The 20,430-nt window shown below is 43.8% G+C and overlaps 1 protein-coding gene across 7 annotated transcripts in view; it reads right to left on the reverse strand.

The window, feature by feature from the left end:
• Positions 1-10,148: 10,148 nt before the first annotated feature.
• The window catches only part of CHRDL1 (chordin like 1), a 113,704-nt gene continuing 103,422 nt past the window's right edge, over positions 10,149-20,430 (reverse strand). For 2 of the 7 annotated variants that reach the window (XM_058536512.1, XM_058536508.1), the window contains exons 10-12: positions 17,315-17,482; positions 13,970-14,059; positions 10,150-10,739 (exon numbers count right to left, since the gene is read on the reverse strand). In XM_058536512.1, the coding sequence (XP_058392495.1) occupies positions 10,609-10,739; positions 13,970-14,059; positions 17,315-17,482 (389 nt within the window). In that variant the 3' untranslated portion in view covers positions 10,150-10,608. Of the gene's footprint in view, positions 10,740-13,969; positions 14,060-17,314; positions 17,483-20,430 lie in introns of all 7 variants that reach the window. The other 5 variants (XM_058536510.1, XM_058536515.1, XM_058536511.1 and 2 more) reach the window with 5 other exon arrangements.

Here is a 20,430-nt window from a genome sequence, read left to right on the forward strand (position 1 = left end):
CAGCTATTAACTAGCCTTGCCCAGACCTCCTACGGAAAATACATCTGTGAGGTACATGGGAAAGGCTCCACCCTACCCTGCTGGCACAGAAGTGTCTTCAGTAGAAGCTTTCAAAGAGATTAAACTTCCCATTTCAATCATTTATTCTGGTTAAGACAGTTGTTCTTAATCTGAGGCCACAACCCTCAGGTTAACCAGGGAATTATTGTGAGGGATCTTCAAACCTGCCTGTGACCAAGGCGTTCCCTTTATTTTGAATAAATATACCTTACACATATATTTACTACTATTTCTCAAACATACATGGCTGCCATTGTGATTAATAAAGCACAAAACCTTTTAAATATGTGGCTGAATTCCTAGTAACTTTTTTCATTATATGTTTTCTCAATCAGCAGATACTACAAATACAACAATTATCATGCGATAAGCAGAGAAAGTTTTGATTGACAAAAGAAGTCATGTGGACTCAAAAAAGTTTAGAAACCATTGAATTAAATAAAGACCCTTCTACATAGGATGCAAAATTTCACTCGGTAGGGCATCAACTTAGCAGCAGTCATTAACACAATAATCTGAATTAATTGGATTGCTTCAGGGTAGGCCATTGAACAATTCCATACTAAAAGCAGAGTAGGGATCAGAAATGACCCCAAGCACGTCTAGTGGGCTAGAAACATCAGCCTTTTGGGTGCCATGTCTGCTTGGGGAAACTGATTCTTTTTGTATTTGTGACAGTAGTCAAACATTGACGGATTATTGCTTGGCTGGTACCACTCCAAAGAGCCAAATCCCAACTGTTCCAGTGTTGGAAGAAGACACTCAAGGGTAAATAAGAGAGTGCTGAGCACCAGGGGTGGTGACTAAAAGGGAGAAAGGCGCTGCCAAAAACATGACCAGGATGAAATCTGCCCACTTCTTAGTTTGCTTGGAGGACCAGGAGATAGTAATGTCTACCCCAAAACTGTAGCAGACTACTTTCAACTTCCTTTCCTTTGGAGCTTCTCCCTTCCCTTTGTTCTTACCCACAATCTCCTTCCCCTATACTTGCTTGGAAACCTTCCCCGTCCCATCCAACCCAGAGTCCCACTTTCTATCCAAAGTCATTCAATCAGCTCGAATTGTCTTGTGTTTTTCTGGAGGGGTTCCCTCTCCAAAGCTGCCAGAATGTCTCAATATTCTTGGAGCTTGTCCTCAGTTTCCAAAACTCCAGGGCGTCCCATAGGCCACAGCTTTGACTTCAAATGCACACTGACCTTTTCCTTTCAACCAAACGCCCTCCTCCTTCCCCGTTGCATTGCATCAGAGCCATCTCAAGCCTCTTGTCTTGCTCCAGGCATCCCCCTGCCTGCGGCTTGGGGTTAATATCTGGTCCTTTCCAATCCACCCCATGTGATTGTGTCTTTGTTTCAGATCCAGGACAGTAATTATACTCAGACTGGGTCTCCACTAGCCAAAGCAAAAGAGACATTTGAGGAAACAATTGGCTAGTCCCTGCAGAAGGGGGTTTTGAGTTGCCTGACAACCAGCTGATTGCCTCAATTCTCCTCTCTGCCTGACATGACCTCAGGGCCCATAAGTGACTACTTTCCTTGGCACTAACAAGGCAAGTGTAAAATGACTTCAGTTGCTTGAGAAGAGGTGATATCCCAAGAGGTACTCCAGAGAGCTGATTTTCTTAGAATTGCAGAGGAAAAGACTCCTGAGAACTGGGCTGAAAACTTGTGTCTGCTTCTCCAACTTCTGTCCGACTGCCACCTAGTGGCATGGCGGGGAGGGGGTGGAGGGTGGGAGTGGTCCACAGGGTGCAGTCAATAAGTAGGTGCATTCTCAGTAAAGAATTTAAAAACAATAGAACTGACTAACAATTGGTCAGACTTATCACCATGCTCTGGCAATTCTAAACAATGTCAGTGATAAAATACTTCTCATTTTGGTCCACCACTGCCCCCACTGCAGCACCTAAGTGGTTCCCTCATCCCCTCTGGAGAGTCATACTTAAAGGCTGACTTTTCAGGTTCATATCCCTTCCCTCCATCAAAATTTCCTGGTTTTGTGTTCTATCCCCTTAGGGCTCTGCTCTCTACTTTCCTTGGTGGATTTTTTTTATAGGGGAGGACTTATCATGAGTACCCAGCTCTCCCTACCAGGAGCACCTACAGTGTAACAGGAGCCACTTGAAAAATCAATGCTTTAGTCCAATGCTTGTTCCAACTATTAAAGCAGTGAAACCCTGTTTTCAAACTAACTATGGTATGGAACCCCAACTCCTAAGTCTTCTTTAATCCTCATCTTCAATGTCACTTCCTGAGGGAAATTTTCCTTGCCCCTTCATGATGAGGACAAGCCCCTATGACCTACACTCTCATAGCACCTTGGACTTGCCCTTTCATACCACCCACCACACTTGGAATTACTTGTTCAGTGTCAGTATTCCCTGGTAGACTACAACCTCTGTGCAGGCAAATACCAGGCCTATCTTGTTTACCGTTGGGACCCCAGAACCAAGCATAGTATCTGGCTCTCTGTAGGTGTTCCATAAATGAATGAATGAATGGAAGTCGTTCCGTTACTACAGCCTACAATTAAATGAACATTGGAAATAGCCATGTCATATGTCACACAGTGAGCTTTTATTGAAATTATGGTCAACAAAAACCCCCAGATTGTTTTTCAGAACCAAAACAGTGGTCAACTAGGTTTTCCTACCTTGTAGTCATGTGATTGCGTTTTAAAACTAAATGCAGCGGCCACAATTCCCAGTTTCTAGTGGGTAAATTTATTCTTCCTCTCCTTGGCACTAAAATCAGGTTCTTGCTCTTACTAAGTACTGGCTGAAGTCCTGTGGGGACACCCTCTCTCCCTTTTTATACTAGGACCCCCAAAAGGCTCTGCTTTTTAGTTATCCCAGGTTGGCACTTCCTTCAAACCAGGCTCAGGTTCCACTTTCTGCCTGAAATAATCCAAGCCCAGACTGCTTTCCCCTTTCTTTGAACTGCTAAAGTTCAAGAATAAATGGTTCACCTAATTTAAAAGAAAATGGAGGGGCCAGCCCTGTGGCCTAGTGGTTAAGTTTGGTGGGCTCCACTTTGGTGGCCCAGGTTCAGTTCCCAGGTGCAGACCTACACCACTCATCGGCAGCCATGCTGTGGCGGTGACCCACATGAAAATAGAGGAGCATTGGCATGGCTGTTAGCTCAGGGCCAATCTTCCTCAAGCAAAAAGAGGAAGATTGGCAACAGATGCTAGCTTAGGGCAAATCTGCCTCAGCACAAAAAAAGGGGGCTGGTCCTGTGGCTTAGCAGTTAAGTGCGCACACTCCGCTACTGGCGGCCCAGGTTTGGATCCCGGGCGCGCACCAACGCACGGCCGGCTTCTCCGGCCATGCTGAGGCCGCATCCCACATACAGCACCTAGAAGGAGGTGCAACTATGATATACAACTATCTACTGGGGCTTTGGGGGAAAAAAATAAATAAATAAATAAAAATTAAAAAAAAAAAGGAATTGACTGTGCACTTGTTATGTGTCAGTCACTATCATGAGCCTTTACATTATCTAAGTCTCACAACAACCCTATGAGGAAGGGATTATTCTTATCCAATTTTACAGATAAGGAAACTGAGATTAAGAGATGTAGGAAACAGGGAGAAGGGGAAAGAAATGTGAATTGTTTGCATGTATTAACTCCCTGTTTTCTCCTGGTTTCCTGAAGGGAGTGGACTCCTCACTAGGTCTGACTCCAAACTCATTTTATTATTAATTTTGGTGATTCTTTGAACAGAGGCAAACCTCTTGATCACAGGGCTGAAAATGGCTAAAGCCCTTCTGCAGTGTTCCCTTTTCCCCTGATTACCTCTTGATGAAGCTATCTGCCTACACAGATACATCCCTGAGTTTCAGAATTCCTCTCTGAGCCCCACTCCTAGGGCTAGCACAAGGCCACGGCCAGGTGAGTGCCAATGCACAGCCACACAGAGAGTTCTCAACACTGGTAGACAAGCAGCCCCTCCCTCCTCACCAGGGCCTTTGCTACCACAGAAGCTGCTACTTCCCACTATAAACAAACCCAAACCTGGGCATTTTAGAGAAGTAGCAGGCTCAGAAGTGAAAGAAGGAGAAAGCTGGAAAAGCAGGAATGGCATTAATGCTGTTTACAAGGGGTGAAGGTAGGGACTGCAGATACTCAGGCAGGGAAAGTAGGTATGGCTTGCTTACTTGGGGCCGCCTACTTCCCCCACCCCCCACAATATCAAACCACACCCCCCACACCCAACACACCCACACAACTCCCTCCTACTGTCTCCGTTGCCAAAAAGTTTTCCCTCACTCCAGCCCTCTGCCTGTAATTTCGTAATTGGGGAATTCATCTTGAGGGTAATAAAGAGTAATAAGGTCTTTACAAGTGAAAAGTATCTAAGAGTTAAGCAACTCTCATATACTTTACTAAATTTGCTTCCTTCCTAAGGTCCAGACAGCTGCTCCAAAGGGATTCAGGTTCTGATTGTTGAGTGAGGTGCAGAGCCTGAGGTTTTTGGTGGAGCAAGGCAGGCCTGGGTCTGGGATAGCTGGATGCGAAGGGTGGAATGACAGCACTGGGGACCCAGAGAGTGTGTGATGAAATGGAGAGAGGAGGCTGTTAAGTACAAACTTTGTCTCCTTTGAGATTTTGCCGAGAGCCTACTCCTCACCCCTCTCCCACCCATCCGACCCAGAAAAGTGAAAGGAAACTCCCTGCTCACTTCTCTCTCCTCACCACCTGCCCTTGCCTCTACCACCAAGCTTAAGTCCGTACTAATTAGTACTATATATAACGGCTCCATTCAGGGTTCAAGAGGCTTGTGTGGACTGGCCTGGGAATCTGAGCATCAAATGGAATGATGTTTCTATAAGAAAATGCATGCTGAATTCTAAATTTGTGGCCAATACTTCATTCCTAGATTGGGGACTACTTATACATGGAGACAACTCAGAACTCCTCTTGTCTACATTTACTTGAAGCCAGGCCTTGGGTCTCCTGTATGGTCCATTTTGTGAAGGTTCCACACACACCATGCTGAAGCCTAATGATTCACACACACACACACACACACACACACACACACACATACACACACACACGGATAGACAGAGATATAAGTATTGTAATATGTACTATAGCTATTCTAAATATTACATTATAATATAGATAGTATATGTAGAAATATAAATACTACTTATCCACAATATTGAAGTCTTAGCAAGAATTCTTCACAGCTGAGTGTTGCTCAATGACACAAATTCAGAGACATCTTGCTTTAAGCACACACACAAAAATCTATGTGTTAATCCAATATTGATCAGTTATTTTAAAAGACATCTTATGGCAAATCATTTTGCAAAGCAAACAAGCACTTTTTCATTTGTATCTGTTAACCCAGATTTTATCAGTTTTCCTTGGAGTGGGGTACAGAAAAAATATCCTGAAGGACTGCCTAGCCCCTGCATATTTAAGTAATCCCTGAACTACTGTCTTTCCCTACTGGAGAAAGACTCTCATCAGATTGACTACTCACTTGGCGAATATTTATTGACTGTCTGGAAGTGCTGGGCACTGGGTCCCTGCCCTTTTAGAGCTCTCCAGTCTAATCAGGGAGACTGAGGGTGAGCAAATACTTCACACTTTTACATATAATGGCATGTAAAAGGTGAATGCTCTCAAGGTCCTCATCTCTAAAACAGGGTCAGTAATGGGACCTACCACATAAGGCTGTGGTGAGGATTAACTGAGAAAACACGCATGTCAATTGATTACTACAGTGACTGGCACAGGGTAAGTGCTTTGATTGTTATTTCCTAGGAACATGGGGGAGGGAACAACTAACTGTGAAAGAAGTGGACGAGGTCTGAGATGAGCAATGTGAGTTTTAAAAGATGTGTAGGTGTTCATTAAGGAGAGACATAAGAGGATGAACATTCCAGGCAAAGGAAGCTGTGTGCAAAAGCACAGAAGTACTAAGGACATGGTAAGTTCCAGGAGCATGGAGTTGGCGTGGTTGGGGGATACAGTACATAGAGAGAAAGGGAAAATGGTGGCAGACTAAAAGGGGAGGCAGGCAAGGCTCCACAGAGGAGGTGACATTTGAACTGGGTCTTAAAGGATGAGTAGGAGTTTGCCAGTCTAAGAAGAGGGAAGAACATTCTAGTGGTGGGAGGAGCATATATAAAAGCACAACGTTGTAAATATGTATGAGATATTTGGGAAACTCTGTGCTGTGACTGGAGCTCTGCATTCAAGGACTCTTCTTGTCTCCTTGGAGGTTTCAGAAGTGTCTGAGCTTGTTTGGCAGACTGGTGGGGTGAGCCCCCTGAACTCAATTTCCACAAGGGATTTGGTGGGGAACGGAAGCAGTACATGTGCACCAAAGGGGAGAGGGATGAGGAGGACAGTCTCATGTCTGTCTTGGAGGCTTATAATCAGCACAGCCTCTGCATACTAGCGACTGAGCCCTAAGAAAAGCTGAAAGTGTAACCTGAAAGACTGGTTTCCACGAAAAACTCCAGGAGACTCTGGGGCGCAGGAAGACCATGCTTTGGTGCATATAATATGCACTCAAGAACTGTGTGTTAACTGGTTTAATGTAAGGTGGCAAAACGGAACATTACAGGTGGGGAGGGAGGAGGGTATTCTCTCCACTTGTGCACAGATACAGTGCCACTGGGGAACATTGAGGATTCCGGAGCACCACCACTGTGGTAGCACTTCTAGGCCAGCAGAAGGAGCACCCCCCAGCAATACCACAGCTGGCAGAGGTGGCGACTGTCAGATTTGTGGTGATGGAGGCAGTGGCTGGCTGTTTTTTCTACCAGTGTCTATCATAGAGGAGGGCCAAAGCAAGAAAAGAATAAAAGGGTGGGTAACATGTGGTAGCAGGCAGGACTTGTCCTTGTGCCCAAATGAGACGACCTTTGGGGCTTCCTGGGAATCACTGGGGGGTGGAGACTACAAAGAGGAAAAGATCCTGTAAGAGGCGATAACAGCAAAAGCCAATAAACACAGACTACATTTAGGAGACCAAAGCGATACTATTTGGTGAAATCTGCATGTGGGTGATCAGGGAAAGGTAAGAGTGCCAGATGGAGTCAAAGTGTCTGGTTTGAGTTATGTGTGGTTCTCCCAATGGAGGTGGAGTAATATTGGGATTTATAGCCCACCATTCGAGAAGAAAGTATGTTGGGTGTAAAGGGGGACCAAACTAACAGAGATGAGGGGAAGTAGGTACAGCTAATTCACAGTAAGGGGTTGGCAATGAAAGGCCAAAATTCCGTCCCAGTGGTGGGTCAAGAATTGTGAGTTTCAAGGGCTCAGCATGTGGGCATGGCTTCTCATGAATCTCACTCAACAGGCTAACCCTCTTTTCCCCATTACCTTCAATCTTTTCCTTTCTATAGGATCCCTCTCTTCAGTATTCAGACATGGCCAAATATCTCTCACATTTAAGACAAAAACTTTCCTTTGACCTCATATCCTTCTCCAGCTACTTCCTTCACCTTTTCTCTCCACTCTCTCTAATTAAGCTTCTCCAAAGAGATGTCTCTAATTGCTGTCTCCAATTCCTCATCTCCCCACTCACTTCTGGCCTCTGCTTCTATCACTCCCCAACTTTTCACCACCAATGACTTCTGTGTTGCTAACACCAATGCATACTTTACTGTCCTTATATCATTCGACATTTCTGTTCTCTTGTATCAAGGCTTCTGTGATAGCACAAATCTAGCTGGTATTAGGGGTTTGAGGGAATTCAGTTTGGATCAACATATGTGACCAACTCTTACCCTGCTCCCTATACAAATCTGCCACTGAGCAGCATATGAAAATCGAGGCCCTCTTGAAACCCAAGTCATGGCCTTCTGTCCCCAATCTCTTAAATGTTTTGGCCTAAAGGGAAGCCAGAAGTCAATGGCCATTTTCAGTGCCACGCCATCCTTGAACATCCATGGTCATAATCGACCGCATACTACACACCAGACACTATTCTAATCACTTTACATGCATTGACTAAGTTAAACCTCACTGCAAGATTGCAAGCAAAAGGCAATAGTACCAGTATTATCCCCATTTTATAGTTGGGGAGACTGACAAACACAGCTGGTAAGTGCAGAGCTGGGATTAAAAACCCAGGTGGTCTGACTGCAAAGTTCCCATTCTTAACCACGATGTTCTAGTGCAAGAGGGGTGTCGAGCTGAGTGTGAAACAGCGAGGCCCACCCATCACCTGTCACCCAGTCCAAGGTCCGCATCGACCAGAGAGTCAATCACTCACGCAACATTACCACAGATGAGTTTTCAAAATTAACTTTTTTATTAATTTAAAGATCCAGAAATACAGTGACTACATAAATAAGTACCATATTTAGGCACATGTCCTGTAAGGAGAGTGGAAGGTTAATACTGTTATGTTACTCTTACTTGTTTACACGAGTTAACTATAAAATGGCTACAGCTGCTAAATGGTGCTTATGGTCTTTGTTGTTCCAAGTGTTTACGACACAAATAAATACACAAGAAGAACCACATCTATTCCTTGCTGCTAACTCCAGGCAGCTTGGCCTCTTCTCCCTATGTCCTACTCCCTACATAACACCAAATGCTGGAGGGTTTCTCCGGCTCCTGTTTCACACAGCACCTTGTAAAGGTGTGTCCTAGTACCTGGGGGCAGGAGTCTATCTAGGGAAACTCTCTGGGTGTTCCCTTAAGGTTGAGCTTTCAGAGAACACCTGGGTGGGAAGGCTTTGGGGTGAGTCATCCAGAAGGGGAAATCACCTTTTGCTTCAGGATCCGGTTACTTATTTCCACACTATGGAAATACTGCCACCTCTGGGAGGGAGACAGCAGCTACTTAACACCCTTCCCCCCAGTAATGCTCTGTAGCCTTTCAACCCTGGATGTGCTACCTCCCTTTCCCAAGGAAAATGTGTGTGAGGGGATGAGAGGCTTGTCCCATGAAGGGCCTGGCCACAGGGCTCCAGCGTTTCTTCTATGAGAACAGACTCCTTTATGCCAGGTTGCCATAAAGACTGGACCTTTTACATTTTTCCCTATTAGTGTCAAATACTCTAAGGAAAAAAATGTTCCTCTCACCTATGGTCATGGAGTGGGAAATATAGGAATTCTGGGTCCTTAATATTTCTAAATATTCACTAGAGTTCATTCATGTTCCTCAGAGGAGATAAATCTCGAAGGCAGGCTGGAGATCCTTGCTGTGGAAAATTTACAGCTTTCCCACAAAGATGATTTCTAAAGCCAGGCCTCAGAACGAATAATTTATGCTCTGGTATTGGGCTGCAAATAGACATTTTCAGAGAAGCCTTCTCTAGGATCCATGATTCAAATCCACGCTTGGTGGATGAGATGAGAATGGTAGGAAGGCTTAGGAATAATTTCTTTATCAGAATTCTCAGCTCCCCAATGAGCAATACTTCTCCTAACTGAAGAGCCAACATTCAGAAGCTTGTGAGGACTGAGCCCCTTTGCAAAGTAAAAATCAACTCCTGTGATTGGGGAAGAAGGGAAACTGCCCTTTTAAGGAGCTTCTTAGAATAATAGAATAGAATTAATAAAATAATAATAGAATTTAATCATTTAACCTAAATTTTTGGACTAGAGAACTATGGCCTCAAGAAAATTAGTGAATATTGAGCTATTATTGGTGAGTTTTATTGACTTGAAAACACAAAGACGGCCTTGTTGACTTCTATCAACGCCTTCCTTCAACAATTATTTTGTCTTATATGGAGTCAGTTTCTGAAAATTTCACCCACTTCTAACTTCTTTATGGAGGCCCCATAGGTTCAGGAAGAAAAGAGAAGTGGTATCATTAGGGAAAAGTTATTTACCACTTCAAAGTGAATGCAGCCATGAAATGGTATTCTTATTCTTCACCCTGCCACTACAGTTAGTGACTTCAACAACCACACCAAGACTCCAGGGCAGAGCATTCTGCTCACAATTCCTTATTTATCCTCGTGGGTGCCAACAACCTCCAAGCTACCTGGAAGCCAGGCAAGGGAAAGAAGGGGAGAGTCTACACTAGCCTTGCCTCACAATGAAGGCTATAGTTTAGTGCGTGTGTATGTGTGCGTGTGTGTGTGTGCGTGCGTGTGTGTGTGTGAGGATGGGGAGTTAATTTAAAAAAAAACACAACACATTCTAAAATTCAAAGAGTATAATTTCATACAAATATTTTCTCTGTACTACAGAACTCCTACTAAGCGATTCCCTTCTCTTTCTTTCATTTGAATAACTTTCTAGATAGAAACCCTGGGGTTTTGTTTACTCTTTAACCTGCAAAGAAATGTGCTTCTCCCAGAAACTAGAGCAGCGTTGTGGTGTTCTATCCCTCTTCCTCCCACAAATAATTCAAGACTCTTCTAGTCTCCTTGGAGGAGCTGTTTAAGGGCTGACACACCACTCCACATAAAGGAGCAAGTTATGCTGTGCATGGCGTGAATAATTAACTGCATTTGAGGTTGGGGTTTTAGGGCACTGTTGACTTAAGCAAAATAAGCCTGCAGTCCAGCTGCAGCTAGAGTTTTCTTGCTTTACCCTATCCAATACTGTCTGTCTCGCCTAACAGTGGCCCTTTTCAGACCTTTCCAGGTACAAAACCTTGACCAAATCTTCGAGCTCTGTTCTGCACACACGACTTGAACACATCTGGCTGATCTGAGCTTCTCCTTCGGTGAAGATCTTCCACTGGCCTAAAAGGCAAACACACGGTGGCCCAGAGATGTAAGAGGAGAGCAGACCAAATTAGGAGTATTACCAATATACCCCATCCTTACCCACTGACTCACGAACCCACCAGGAGAGCTGGAATACAAACGTCAGGTGGTTTCAGCAAAACAGCCCCCAAAACACTTTTCTGGGGACAGATATGGAAAATGGGCTGTGCAGCTTTCATTTCAATACACAGCAATTTGTAAGAATCCCAATAATAATACATAACTGCCTCCTCATGAGTAAAACCTAAATATTATTCTTGAAATTTTTAAGTATAGTTACTACTTACACAATGCTCCATTATCAGGTTGTTAGCTATTTAGGTGGCTAACTTGGTACCAGTTCAAATAAGGCACTTTGGAAAATAGTAGCTGGTGCATTACTGGGGCTTCGCTTATTTTGGGGGGCCCAAATGTTGGTCTGGGTTATTTGATTATTTACTGCTCTTTTCTCTATTCCTGCCACCCTTTGTTAAAAACTGCTCACCTCTGCTTTCTCCTATGCCCACATGCTGCCCTTGCACCTTCTGCAGCCTCCCTCGATTCCTTCCTACGCTCCTTACAGAATTCCATTCTCACATTCCCCGTGTGATCCCTTTCTACTCTGGGTAAACACGGCTGTATCTCTTCCATTCCCTGTCATCTCTGCTCGTGTCCCCTTCCATTCCCTGTTTTCTCCTTTCCCTCCATGGAACTCTCCACACCTCCAACGTGTCCTTTCCCCACCCTGTCACGCTAATTGAGCAAACATTTTTGAGTGCACGCTCTGGGCAGAGCACTGGAAACCACCCTATGTCTCTGGACGATCCCTTTTCTAACTTTCCTGGTCCTTGAGTGGCAAGACCTTCCTTCTCCTACTATCATTTGGCCCTGTCAAATAAGTTCCACAACAAACTGCCCACCCTAGATACCCTCTTTAGCCTTTTTATTCCTGCTCTCCTGGTCTGGCAACCTGGAGAACTCCTAGTCCAAGGTCAGCAAGCTCCTGTTAATCCAGAACCTATTCTGAACTTCTTTTCTTTCCCTAGGTACATGAGAGAACATGACCCCCTTCTTTATGGACTCAATTTCTCTGCTCCTCTCTCCCTTGGATTCTTCACTTTTTCCTATTCTCTCTGCCTCGATGGGAAAGGAGAGAAGGGTTGGACAAGGAACCGACTTTTACTGAAGTCTTCCTGTGTGCCAGGATCTGACAGACACATTATAAAAAGGGGTCAGGCTTGTTCTTCTTTGACCTCAGGTGACCCTGAAAGATCATGTCATTACCCACTTCCTTCAGTTGCACACAGTTAGAGGCACACACCATCTACTTCCGTTACACACCCCAAATCCTAACTGTTATGGGCAGAGTTTGTTTAAATCATCTTTCACGTCCCTGGTGCCTAGCACAGTGCCTTGCTCACAGTACAAACAAAAACATGTTCTTTGAAATTAATTCTTAGTTTCAAAAGTTACATCATTGATCCTGAGATCCTAGACACTGCCTCTTTTATTCCTTATTCACATGTAAGGACTCCCAACTCCTCCATTTGAGTTCTCCTACTGTCCAGTTTATTGTCTATCAGTCTCCCGCAGAACAACTGACCTCATCAACCCTATTTCCAGCTGCTTGTTGGATAACTCTGCTCAGATGGCCCTTAAGCATCTTAATCTAAACATGTCCCAAGTGAAACTCATTTTTCTCACCAATACCCATTTATTCTCCAGAGTTTCCCATTGGTGAATGGTATTACTATTCACCCAGTCTATTAAGTTGTTAATATTGGAGTCATTCCAAACTCATTTCTCTCTTTGATATTGATCTTGATTCAACCTCAGAGATGTCCCTCATATCCCTCACAATGACCTCTTCTCCCCCGTTCTAACCAACTTAATAGAGTATAATAGCTTCCTATTTCAGCCTATCACCAGCTCCCTCACTAATAATCCACCTTTCACTCCACACAGCAAATACCTCTTTCTAAAAAATAGATCTGAATGCATCATTCAATTGATTAAAAATGTCCACTGGGGTCCTCTGATCTGGAGATCAAGTCCAACTTCTTAGCATGGTATATTGGGCTCTTCAGAATATGGCTTCATCAAAGTAGGTGCTTAATAAATCCATCTGACAGCTGAGAGACATGTTTCCAAAGCACCACTTGGATATCACTTCACTGTTTGTAAGTTTGCAGCAACTACCAAGGCTACTTGCCTTATATCTGAACTTCTCTCTGGCTTCTTCCAGGCCCTCTGACTACTTCCTACCTCTAACCCTTCTCATCTTTCAGTGCAACCTATGTGGCCTTTGTAATTGTTCCTCACCCACACCCACCCACCCACTCACACCTACATTTCTTGTTTGCTCCTGTCTGAGTGTTCTCTTAGGCTGCACCCTCTCCCTGGACTGATTTCCTGACCTGTTGCCCAGGCACATCCTTCTCTTTCAAAACACACCTCCTCCCCGAAGCCTTCCCCGACTAAGCCCACCTGGCTCTCATCTCATTGTTCTTTGCAGATTACCCTGAGCACTTAGGTATTTAACTCCTCAGAACTATACTAATTCATAGTGAAGGCATTTTCATGTTCTGTCTCGCCCATTAGAATTCCCTGTGGATAGAAATTCTGCGCCTTTTATTCCTTCAGAAGTGCTCCCACCCCCCAGTGCCTAGCAGTATCTAGTCCCCAGGCTCCATCTAGCGTAGAAAGTGGGAGAGCTGCAAGTATGCTTGAGTGCCTGAATGTTTTTAAAGTAACATGACCACCCAGGGGCAGTTCCAAAGAGTCAAACAGAACTTTGATACAACATGGGAATTGATATGCATTCATTTTCTCTCTGTCTCTCATCCCCACTACCAAAGGATATATCTTTCCAGATGCGAAGTCTCCACAAATGTACCAGACCTAGAATCTTGTAAGCTTTCTCCAACCCTCTTGAGACTCTGGGCTTAGCAGTTTCATTAAAGATATTCAGGAAACCTTGACCTGAGGTAGCTTATGCTCAGACTACATCTGGATTTGTATTTACCAGGTCCAAGCTTTTAAGTTCACATTCAGACACCCCATTCACTGCTAAGTCACCCGGACAAGAGATAGAACATCCTCTAATGTTGATATTGAGCATTGATAATGTTCACCGAGAACACAGAGGGACTTTATTTGGGGCTATGCTACATTGAAAACTAGATGCGTTTTCCAGGGAGGAGTAAAGAAAGAGAGGTACCACTTACTCAGGGTTGTCCTGGTTACCAGCTTGAAGTGATGGAGCTCCTCAAACATCCTCTTGGAGATCTTCTCAATATGAAAATGCTGGAGGATGCCTAGGGCCAAGCAAAAAGTGGGGCAGGTGGTCAGGTGCTCTCTATCTGAACCACCAATCCTTTTTTTCTGCTTGGGCTGAGCATATCATCTCATTACTGGGGCTTAGGAGTATTGAGCTGGACTGTATAGTGTGCTTAACCAGGAACTTGGATGGCTCAAGGGTTATAATTGACTCCATTTGTCTCCTTGGCCCACTGGCCTCCCCCTGGTTCTCCAGAGGATGGAGATAAGGAGATAGTGCTGCTGACCACGGAACCCCCTCCTAAGGAAAGGCACATAGAATCAAGCATGGGTGCTGGTTGGAGCTTCTGCAGCCAAAGGCGGTATTAGAAATTCTGCCCTTGCCCCAAGTCTGGGTAGACTATGTCCCTGCCAAACCACTGGGCTGCCCTCCTGGCTAAGTAGTGAGAGCCAGCAATGGGATTGCAGGCAGGTTGTTTGTGTAAATGGAGAAGCCATCCCTGTTCTTGAACTCACCAAAAAGTATATTTTCCTTTGAGAAATGTTCACAGCTCCTTTAGCTTTCCTTTATAAAAAATGAGGAGACTTAAAATAACAGGGCTCCCATAGTCTCAACTTTGCCTGAATAGCTTTTATCAGAATAACACAAATAACTGAAAACTGCCTTGCAGTTAAGGAGCAACATGTTACCAGCCCACTTAATCCTCAAGAGGTCTACAGAGAGCAACATAAATGAAGTCTGGGTTTTTCTCTGCCCACCATGCACAGACTTTGATTACCCAGCACTGTGAACAAGAGGCTATTTAGACGCTACGCTAGTAAGTTGAAAAACACCCACACACCTCTGTGGGGTGACAGATATGGGGCAATGAATAGTGGGCCCACTGCAAGGGAAGCTAACAGAAGAGCACTTAGTCCTAGGTGACCAGTTACAGAGGAGCTAGGGAGTTAGAGATGGAAAATCAATACTCCTAGGTATAGAGCAAAAATAAACATGGTAAGAAACATTTGTGTGTTCTAGCATATTTTTAAGGGGTGAGGAAGAGCTCATTCTTTCAAGAAAGAAAAATTGTTGTGAAAAGAGGGAGAAAATAGTTCACAAATATATGTTTCTCGAAGTACGGTCCAAGGGCCACCTGCATTAGAATCACCCGGCTATCTATTAAAAATGCAAATATTCAGAACCCGCACAAGGCCTACTGAATTGGTATCTCTTGGATAAGGCCAGGTAGCTGCATTTCAAACCAGCTCCTTGCGTGGTGCTGAAACTCAAGTTTGAGCTCTCTTGAGCTTTATGTGGGAGCCAGTAGAAAAGGAAGTGCCTTAGCATGCTCTTTGACATGGGTCTTAGCAGCATATTTTCAAATACCATGTCTGACCAGGCAAGGGAAACAATAGAAAAAATTAACAAATGGGACTACATCAAACTAAAAATGTAGTTTGATGTACAAACTACCAAAGAGCTTCTGCACTGCAAAGGAAACCATCAACAAAATGAAAAAGACAACCTAACAATTGGGAGAAGATATTTGCAAGCCATACATCTGATAAGGGGTTAATATCCAAAATATATAAAGAACTCATACATCTCAACAACAAAAAAACAAACCCAATTAAAAAATAGGCAAAGATCTGAAAAGACATTTTTCCAAAGAAGATATACAGATGGCCATCAGGCACATGAAAAGACGTTCAACATCACTGATTATTAGGGAAATGCAAATCAAAACTACAATGAGATATCACCTCATGCCCATCAGAATGGCTATAATTAACAAGACAAGAAATAACAAGTGTTGGAGAGGATGTGGAGAGAAGGGAACTCTCATACACTGCCGGTGGGAGTGCAAACTGGTGCAGCCACTATGGAAAACAGTATGGAGATTCCTCAAAAATTAAGAATAGAACTACCATATGATCCAGCTATTCCACTGCTGGGTATTTATCCAAAGAACATGAATACACAAATGTGTCAAGATATATGCACCCCTATGTTCACTGCGGCATTATTCACAATAGCCAAGACTTGGAAACAACCTAAGTGCCCATCAACAGATGAGTGGATAAAGAAGATGTGGTATATATACACAATGGAATACTACTCAGCTATAAAAGCAAGATGAAATCTTGTCATTTGCAACAACATGGACGGACCTTGAGGGTATTATGCTAAGCGAAATAAGTCAGAGGGAGAAAGTCAAATACCATATGATCTCATTCATAAATAGAAGATAAAAGCAACAACAACAACAACTAAACACATAGATACAGAGATTAGATTGGTGGTTACCAGAGGGGAAGCAGGGAACGGGGAGGGCAAAAGGGGTGACTGGGCACGGGTGTATGGTGATGGATGGTAATTAGTCTTTGGGTGATGAATATGATGTAATCTACACAGAAATCGAAATATAATGATGTACACCTTAAATTTATGTAATGTTATAAACCGATGTTACCTCAATAAAAAAAAAAGAAACCTATTAATGACTAGACAAAAAAAAAAAAAGGATGTGCCTTATTTTCCAAGTGAAATCTCACCTCTACACTTGGATTCCTAGAAAACTTGACCAGACTAGATCAACACTAGTCTGGTATCTATGGGATGGTTTGAAGAGCTGTAGGATCACAATGAACACAGTGTGCTTGCTATGGTAGTTAACGTGAGTAATCAGAAAACGAATTGGACATTATGACTGGGATTATTCCTCCAGCAAGACCATAATCTTCTTGAGGACAGGGACAATGTTTTAAATTTGTCTCAACCCAGAGTACACAGCATGATTCGAGAGACTCAGCTTCCCATTGAATTAATGGATTTTCATGTTTGTTGAGCTTTGTACTGGAAAGAATGGTAGACTACAATTTGGTAGCTTACAACCCTGTGCACTAGACTCACCTGTGGAGCTTTAAGAAAAAACACTTATGCCCAGGCCCCGCTTCCGATGAATTCATTTGAATCACTAGGTGGGTAGGCCCGGGCATTTGGTATTTAAAAAAAACCTCTCCCAGATGATTCTGATATGCAGCCAGGGTTGAGAACCACTCCTCCAGCCTTTGGTGGTGTGAGAAACACAACAAACACCAAGGGTCAATACTTACTTTTTAGCCCAGGCCATAGTTCAGGTTAAAAGCCATAATAACAACTGTGTTCCTCATGTGTTAGCTTCTAAGCAATCAAGAAAACTTCTGACCCAAACAGAGGAACAGGTTGAAGCAAAATTAGGTGAGTCTTCCCCTCCTTCCCTGTGCCCTCCTTACAAACAAAAACAAGAAATTAATGTTGTCTTGCTCACCCTTTCGAATGGTCCAAACGTGGACCTCTACCTGAGGTGGTCTCTCAGTCTCCAGTGCTATTTTTCTGGTGGTCTCCCCATCCTCCATGAACACAGACTCATATACGGGCATTGTTTCTTCTCCACAAAAATAGCTTTTGTTGTCAACGCTTTGGCCTGGAAGTTCTTCTGGAATCAATAAGCAAGCAGAGTTTTGTCATGGTTTTCCAAAACTAGAAGCAAACTTCTGCATTTATGTATCTTATTGTTCATAACACCTCACACTCATCAAAAGTGCACAATCAACAAGAACATGCTTACAGAGATAGAAATTCCACTCATTTCGTTGGCTCAGCTTAGGCTGCTCCTATAACAGCCATCAAATCACAAAGGAGCACATGACCTTTCATTTAAGTCCATGTGATGAGAATTCATAGTTCTGCAGAACACTGGACCACAAACTAAACTGGATCCACCCACCACCACATAAGTGGACCTTCATGAGGAGGAAGAATGTGGCCAGGTACAAATCTCTTAGGCCCTTAAGGGAACATAGGATTTTCTATGTTGGGTTAGGATCATGGTCTATCTAGCTCAGTGTTGCCAACAGAGACCCGGGGAATGGGCTGACGGAGGGTCTTGGTTAACTTCCCTGACATCACTTAGATATACTTAGAAAACATTTATAACTCATTTATGTGTATATACTTGCCTAAAAGATCCATCCAAATTGGCTTGACATTTCTGAATGCACTTTGATTTGTTTGTAAGGGGAACGATAATATCAGATCAACACCAGTGCCAAAACCTAGACGTCAGATTAGTCATATGTATGCTATGCCAAATGAACGGTTGGGAGACACAAATAAATTGGTCAAATCCCTCAACTATGGATCATTTAAAATATAAACTGTTTGATTTTGCTGCCAGGCATAAAGGTACCAGACCCCCGATACTCTCCATTCCATTCCACCCTGCTCTTCCCTCAGCTCCCTACCAAAAAAAAGTTTCTCCTGGTTGGTTATTCATGAGTTAAATTTCTTCGCTGGCCTTGTAATCAGCACCCTCTTTAGCAGTGTATTTAAAGTGTACACTTGAATCAGGAACAACAAAGAGAATCCGTGGACACCCAGAAAACTTTGAATATGTGCAGAAGCCATCTGTAAGAATACCTGATGAAACCACCGAGTGTTGAGTGTCTTGGATCTGTGACTCTAATTAGGGAGACTCGCCGTTAGCCAATCAGATGCACTGGACCAGACGTTGTAATCAAATTGCTACTGCATGTCTCTTGCTGACCTCACTGTAAGGACAAAACTGAAGTCTTCTCTTGATGATTCCCGGTTAGATTACTCAATTTGTAGATTATCCTAGAATCAAGCTTCCTTTCTCCTTTTGTCCTTCTTTTTAGTGATTTAATGACTCAGCAGGCCGGCCTTTTTTGGTGATATGTTAGGTAACTAAGGGATGTGTACTAGCACTTTTCAAAGGGGTGGGTGGGGAGGAGGTCACTGAGTGTACCTCCACTTATTTAATCATCACCTTTAGGATGAGAGCTGAGTTCGTTTGTCAAATTTTCCTCACCAGCTTAATACTGGTTATGGCTGTAACAACCATATGAAATCCACGATGGCAGTGGAAGTACCTGTAACATCCTAAAAGTTCTCCCAGTGTCCTGAAGAGTCACCCTGCACCACCACCCTCTCCCTCGAAGAGCTTAATTTACTCACCAGAAGGGATCTACAAACGACAGAATCCATTAGTGACTTGACCCTGGCTGGCACTTGAAAATATTAAGAGTAAACAAAGTGTCTTTTGAACTACCTACTTGGCAACATCCTTCTCATCCCACACCCTCCACCTCAGGGTGCTCTCTGCTCACTCCATGTTCACTTACTTTCATTTCTTTCAGAGGAAGAATGCCATGCTTGAAGTCATTTCTGGCCATTCCCACTTCCCACGAGAATGCTCCTGTCCTGAGCCCTCTAGAACTAAGAAACTGAGAAACCATTTCCTTACAGAAGTGGTGATGACTGATGAAGGAGATGTATTACCTCAGCTCAGGAAACTTTTAAGTCTTAACAGGGGATTTTTATGCTATAATCCAAAAGGAGTGTGTAATTATGGGAATTCCAGGTATTGCGGTGGTATGGTGGGGGTGAGAGGTGAGTTGGGGAACCTTCCAGAAGTGGAAGTCCTACACAACCCTGTAAGTGGCTACTGATATGCAAGGCAAAGCCAGCATCTACCAGAGCAAAGGCAAGAGAGAGAGGTGAGACTCATATCCTTTATTTTGGCCCTAGTTTGTTCCTGGAGGAGCCTGCAATCATTTGTTATAATGAAACTTTTGGCTGGATTATCAGTGAATTTTATTTATTTCTTTTCCCTTCTCAACATGAGTAACTAAATTTACTGTAACTGAATTTACTGTTCTTCTTTTCCCCATCAATCTTCTTCCCTCCTCATTCCTTTGTTCCTTTTCCTCTGTGTCATGTGTTATTTTCTAAGAGGCTGATGATGTCATGATCTTCCCATTTCTCACCCCTTCACATCGTTCAGGACTCTACCAACATATCACTTCTTCAGAGAAGCCTTCCCTGACCACTTTTTTTGTGTGTGTGTGAGGAAGATCAGCCCTGTGCTAACATCTGCCAATCCTCCTCTTTTTTTGCTGAGGAAGACTGGCCCCGGGCTAACATCCGTGCCCATCTTCCTCCACTTTATATGGGACGCCGCCACAGCATGGCTTGCCAAGCGGTGCGTCGGTGTGCGCCTGGGATCTGAACCGGCGAACCCCCGGGCCGCCACAGTGGAGCGCGCGCACTTAACCGCTTGCGCCACTGGGCCGGCCCCTCTGACCACTCTTTTGAAAGTGCCCTCCCCACCCCACCCCAATTCACTATCACCTGATCCTGCTTGTTTGATCTTCACAGTACTCATCACAGCCTAAAATTACCTTTTTGGTTTGTGTTGTCTTTCTTCTCCCACTAGAATGTAAGGCCTATGCTTGGAAAGTAGCCTTTGTCTGTTTTGCTCACCTCTCTATTCTCAGTGCCTGTAACTGTGTCTTGCACACAGTAGGCACATAGTACATATTTCCAGATTGAATGCATGAATGAGTGCATGCCCCTTGATGC

This window comes from Diceros bicornis, chromosome X, assembly GCF_020826845.1.
Source record: "Diceros bicornis minor isolate mBicDic1 chromosome X, mDicBic1.mat.cur, whole genome shotgun sequence".
NCBI lineage: Eukaryota > Metazoa > Chordata > Mammalia > Perissodactyla > Rhinocerotidae > Diceros > Diceros bicornis.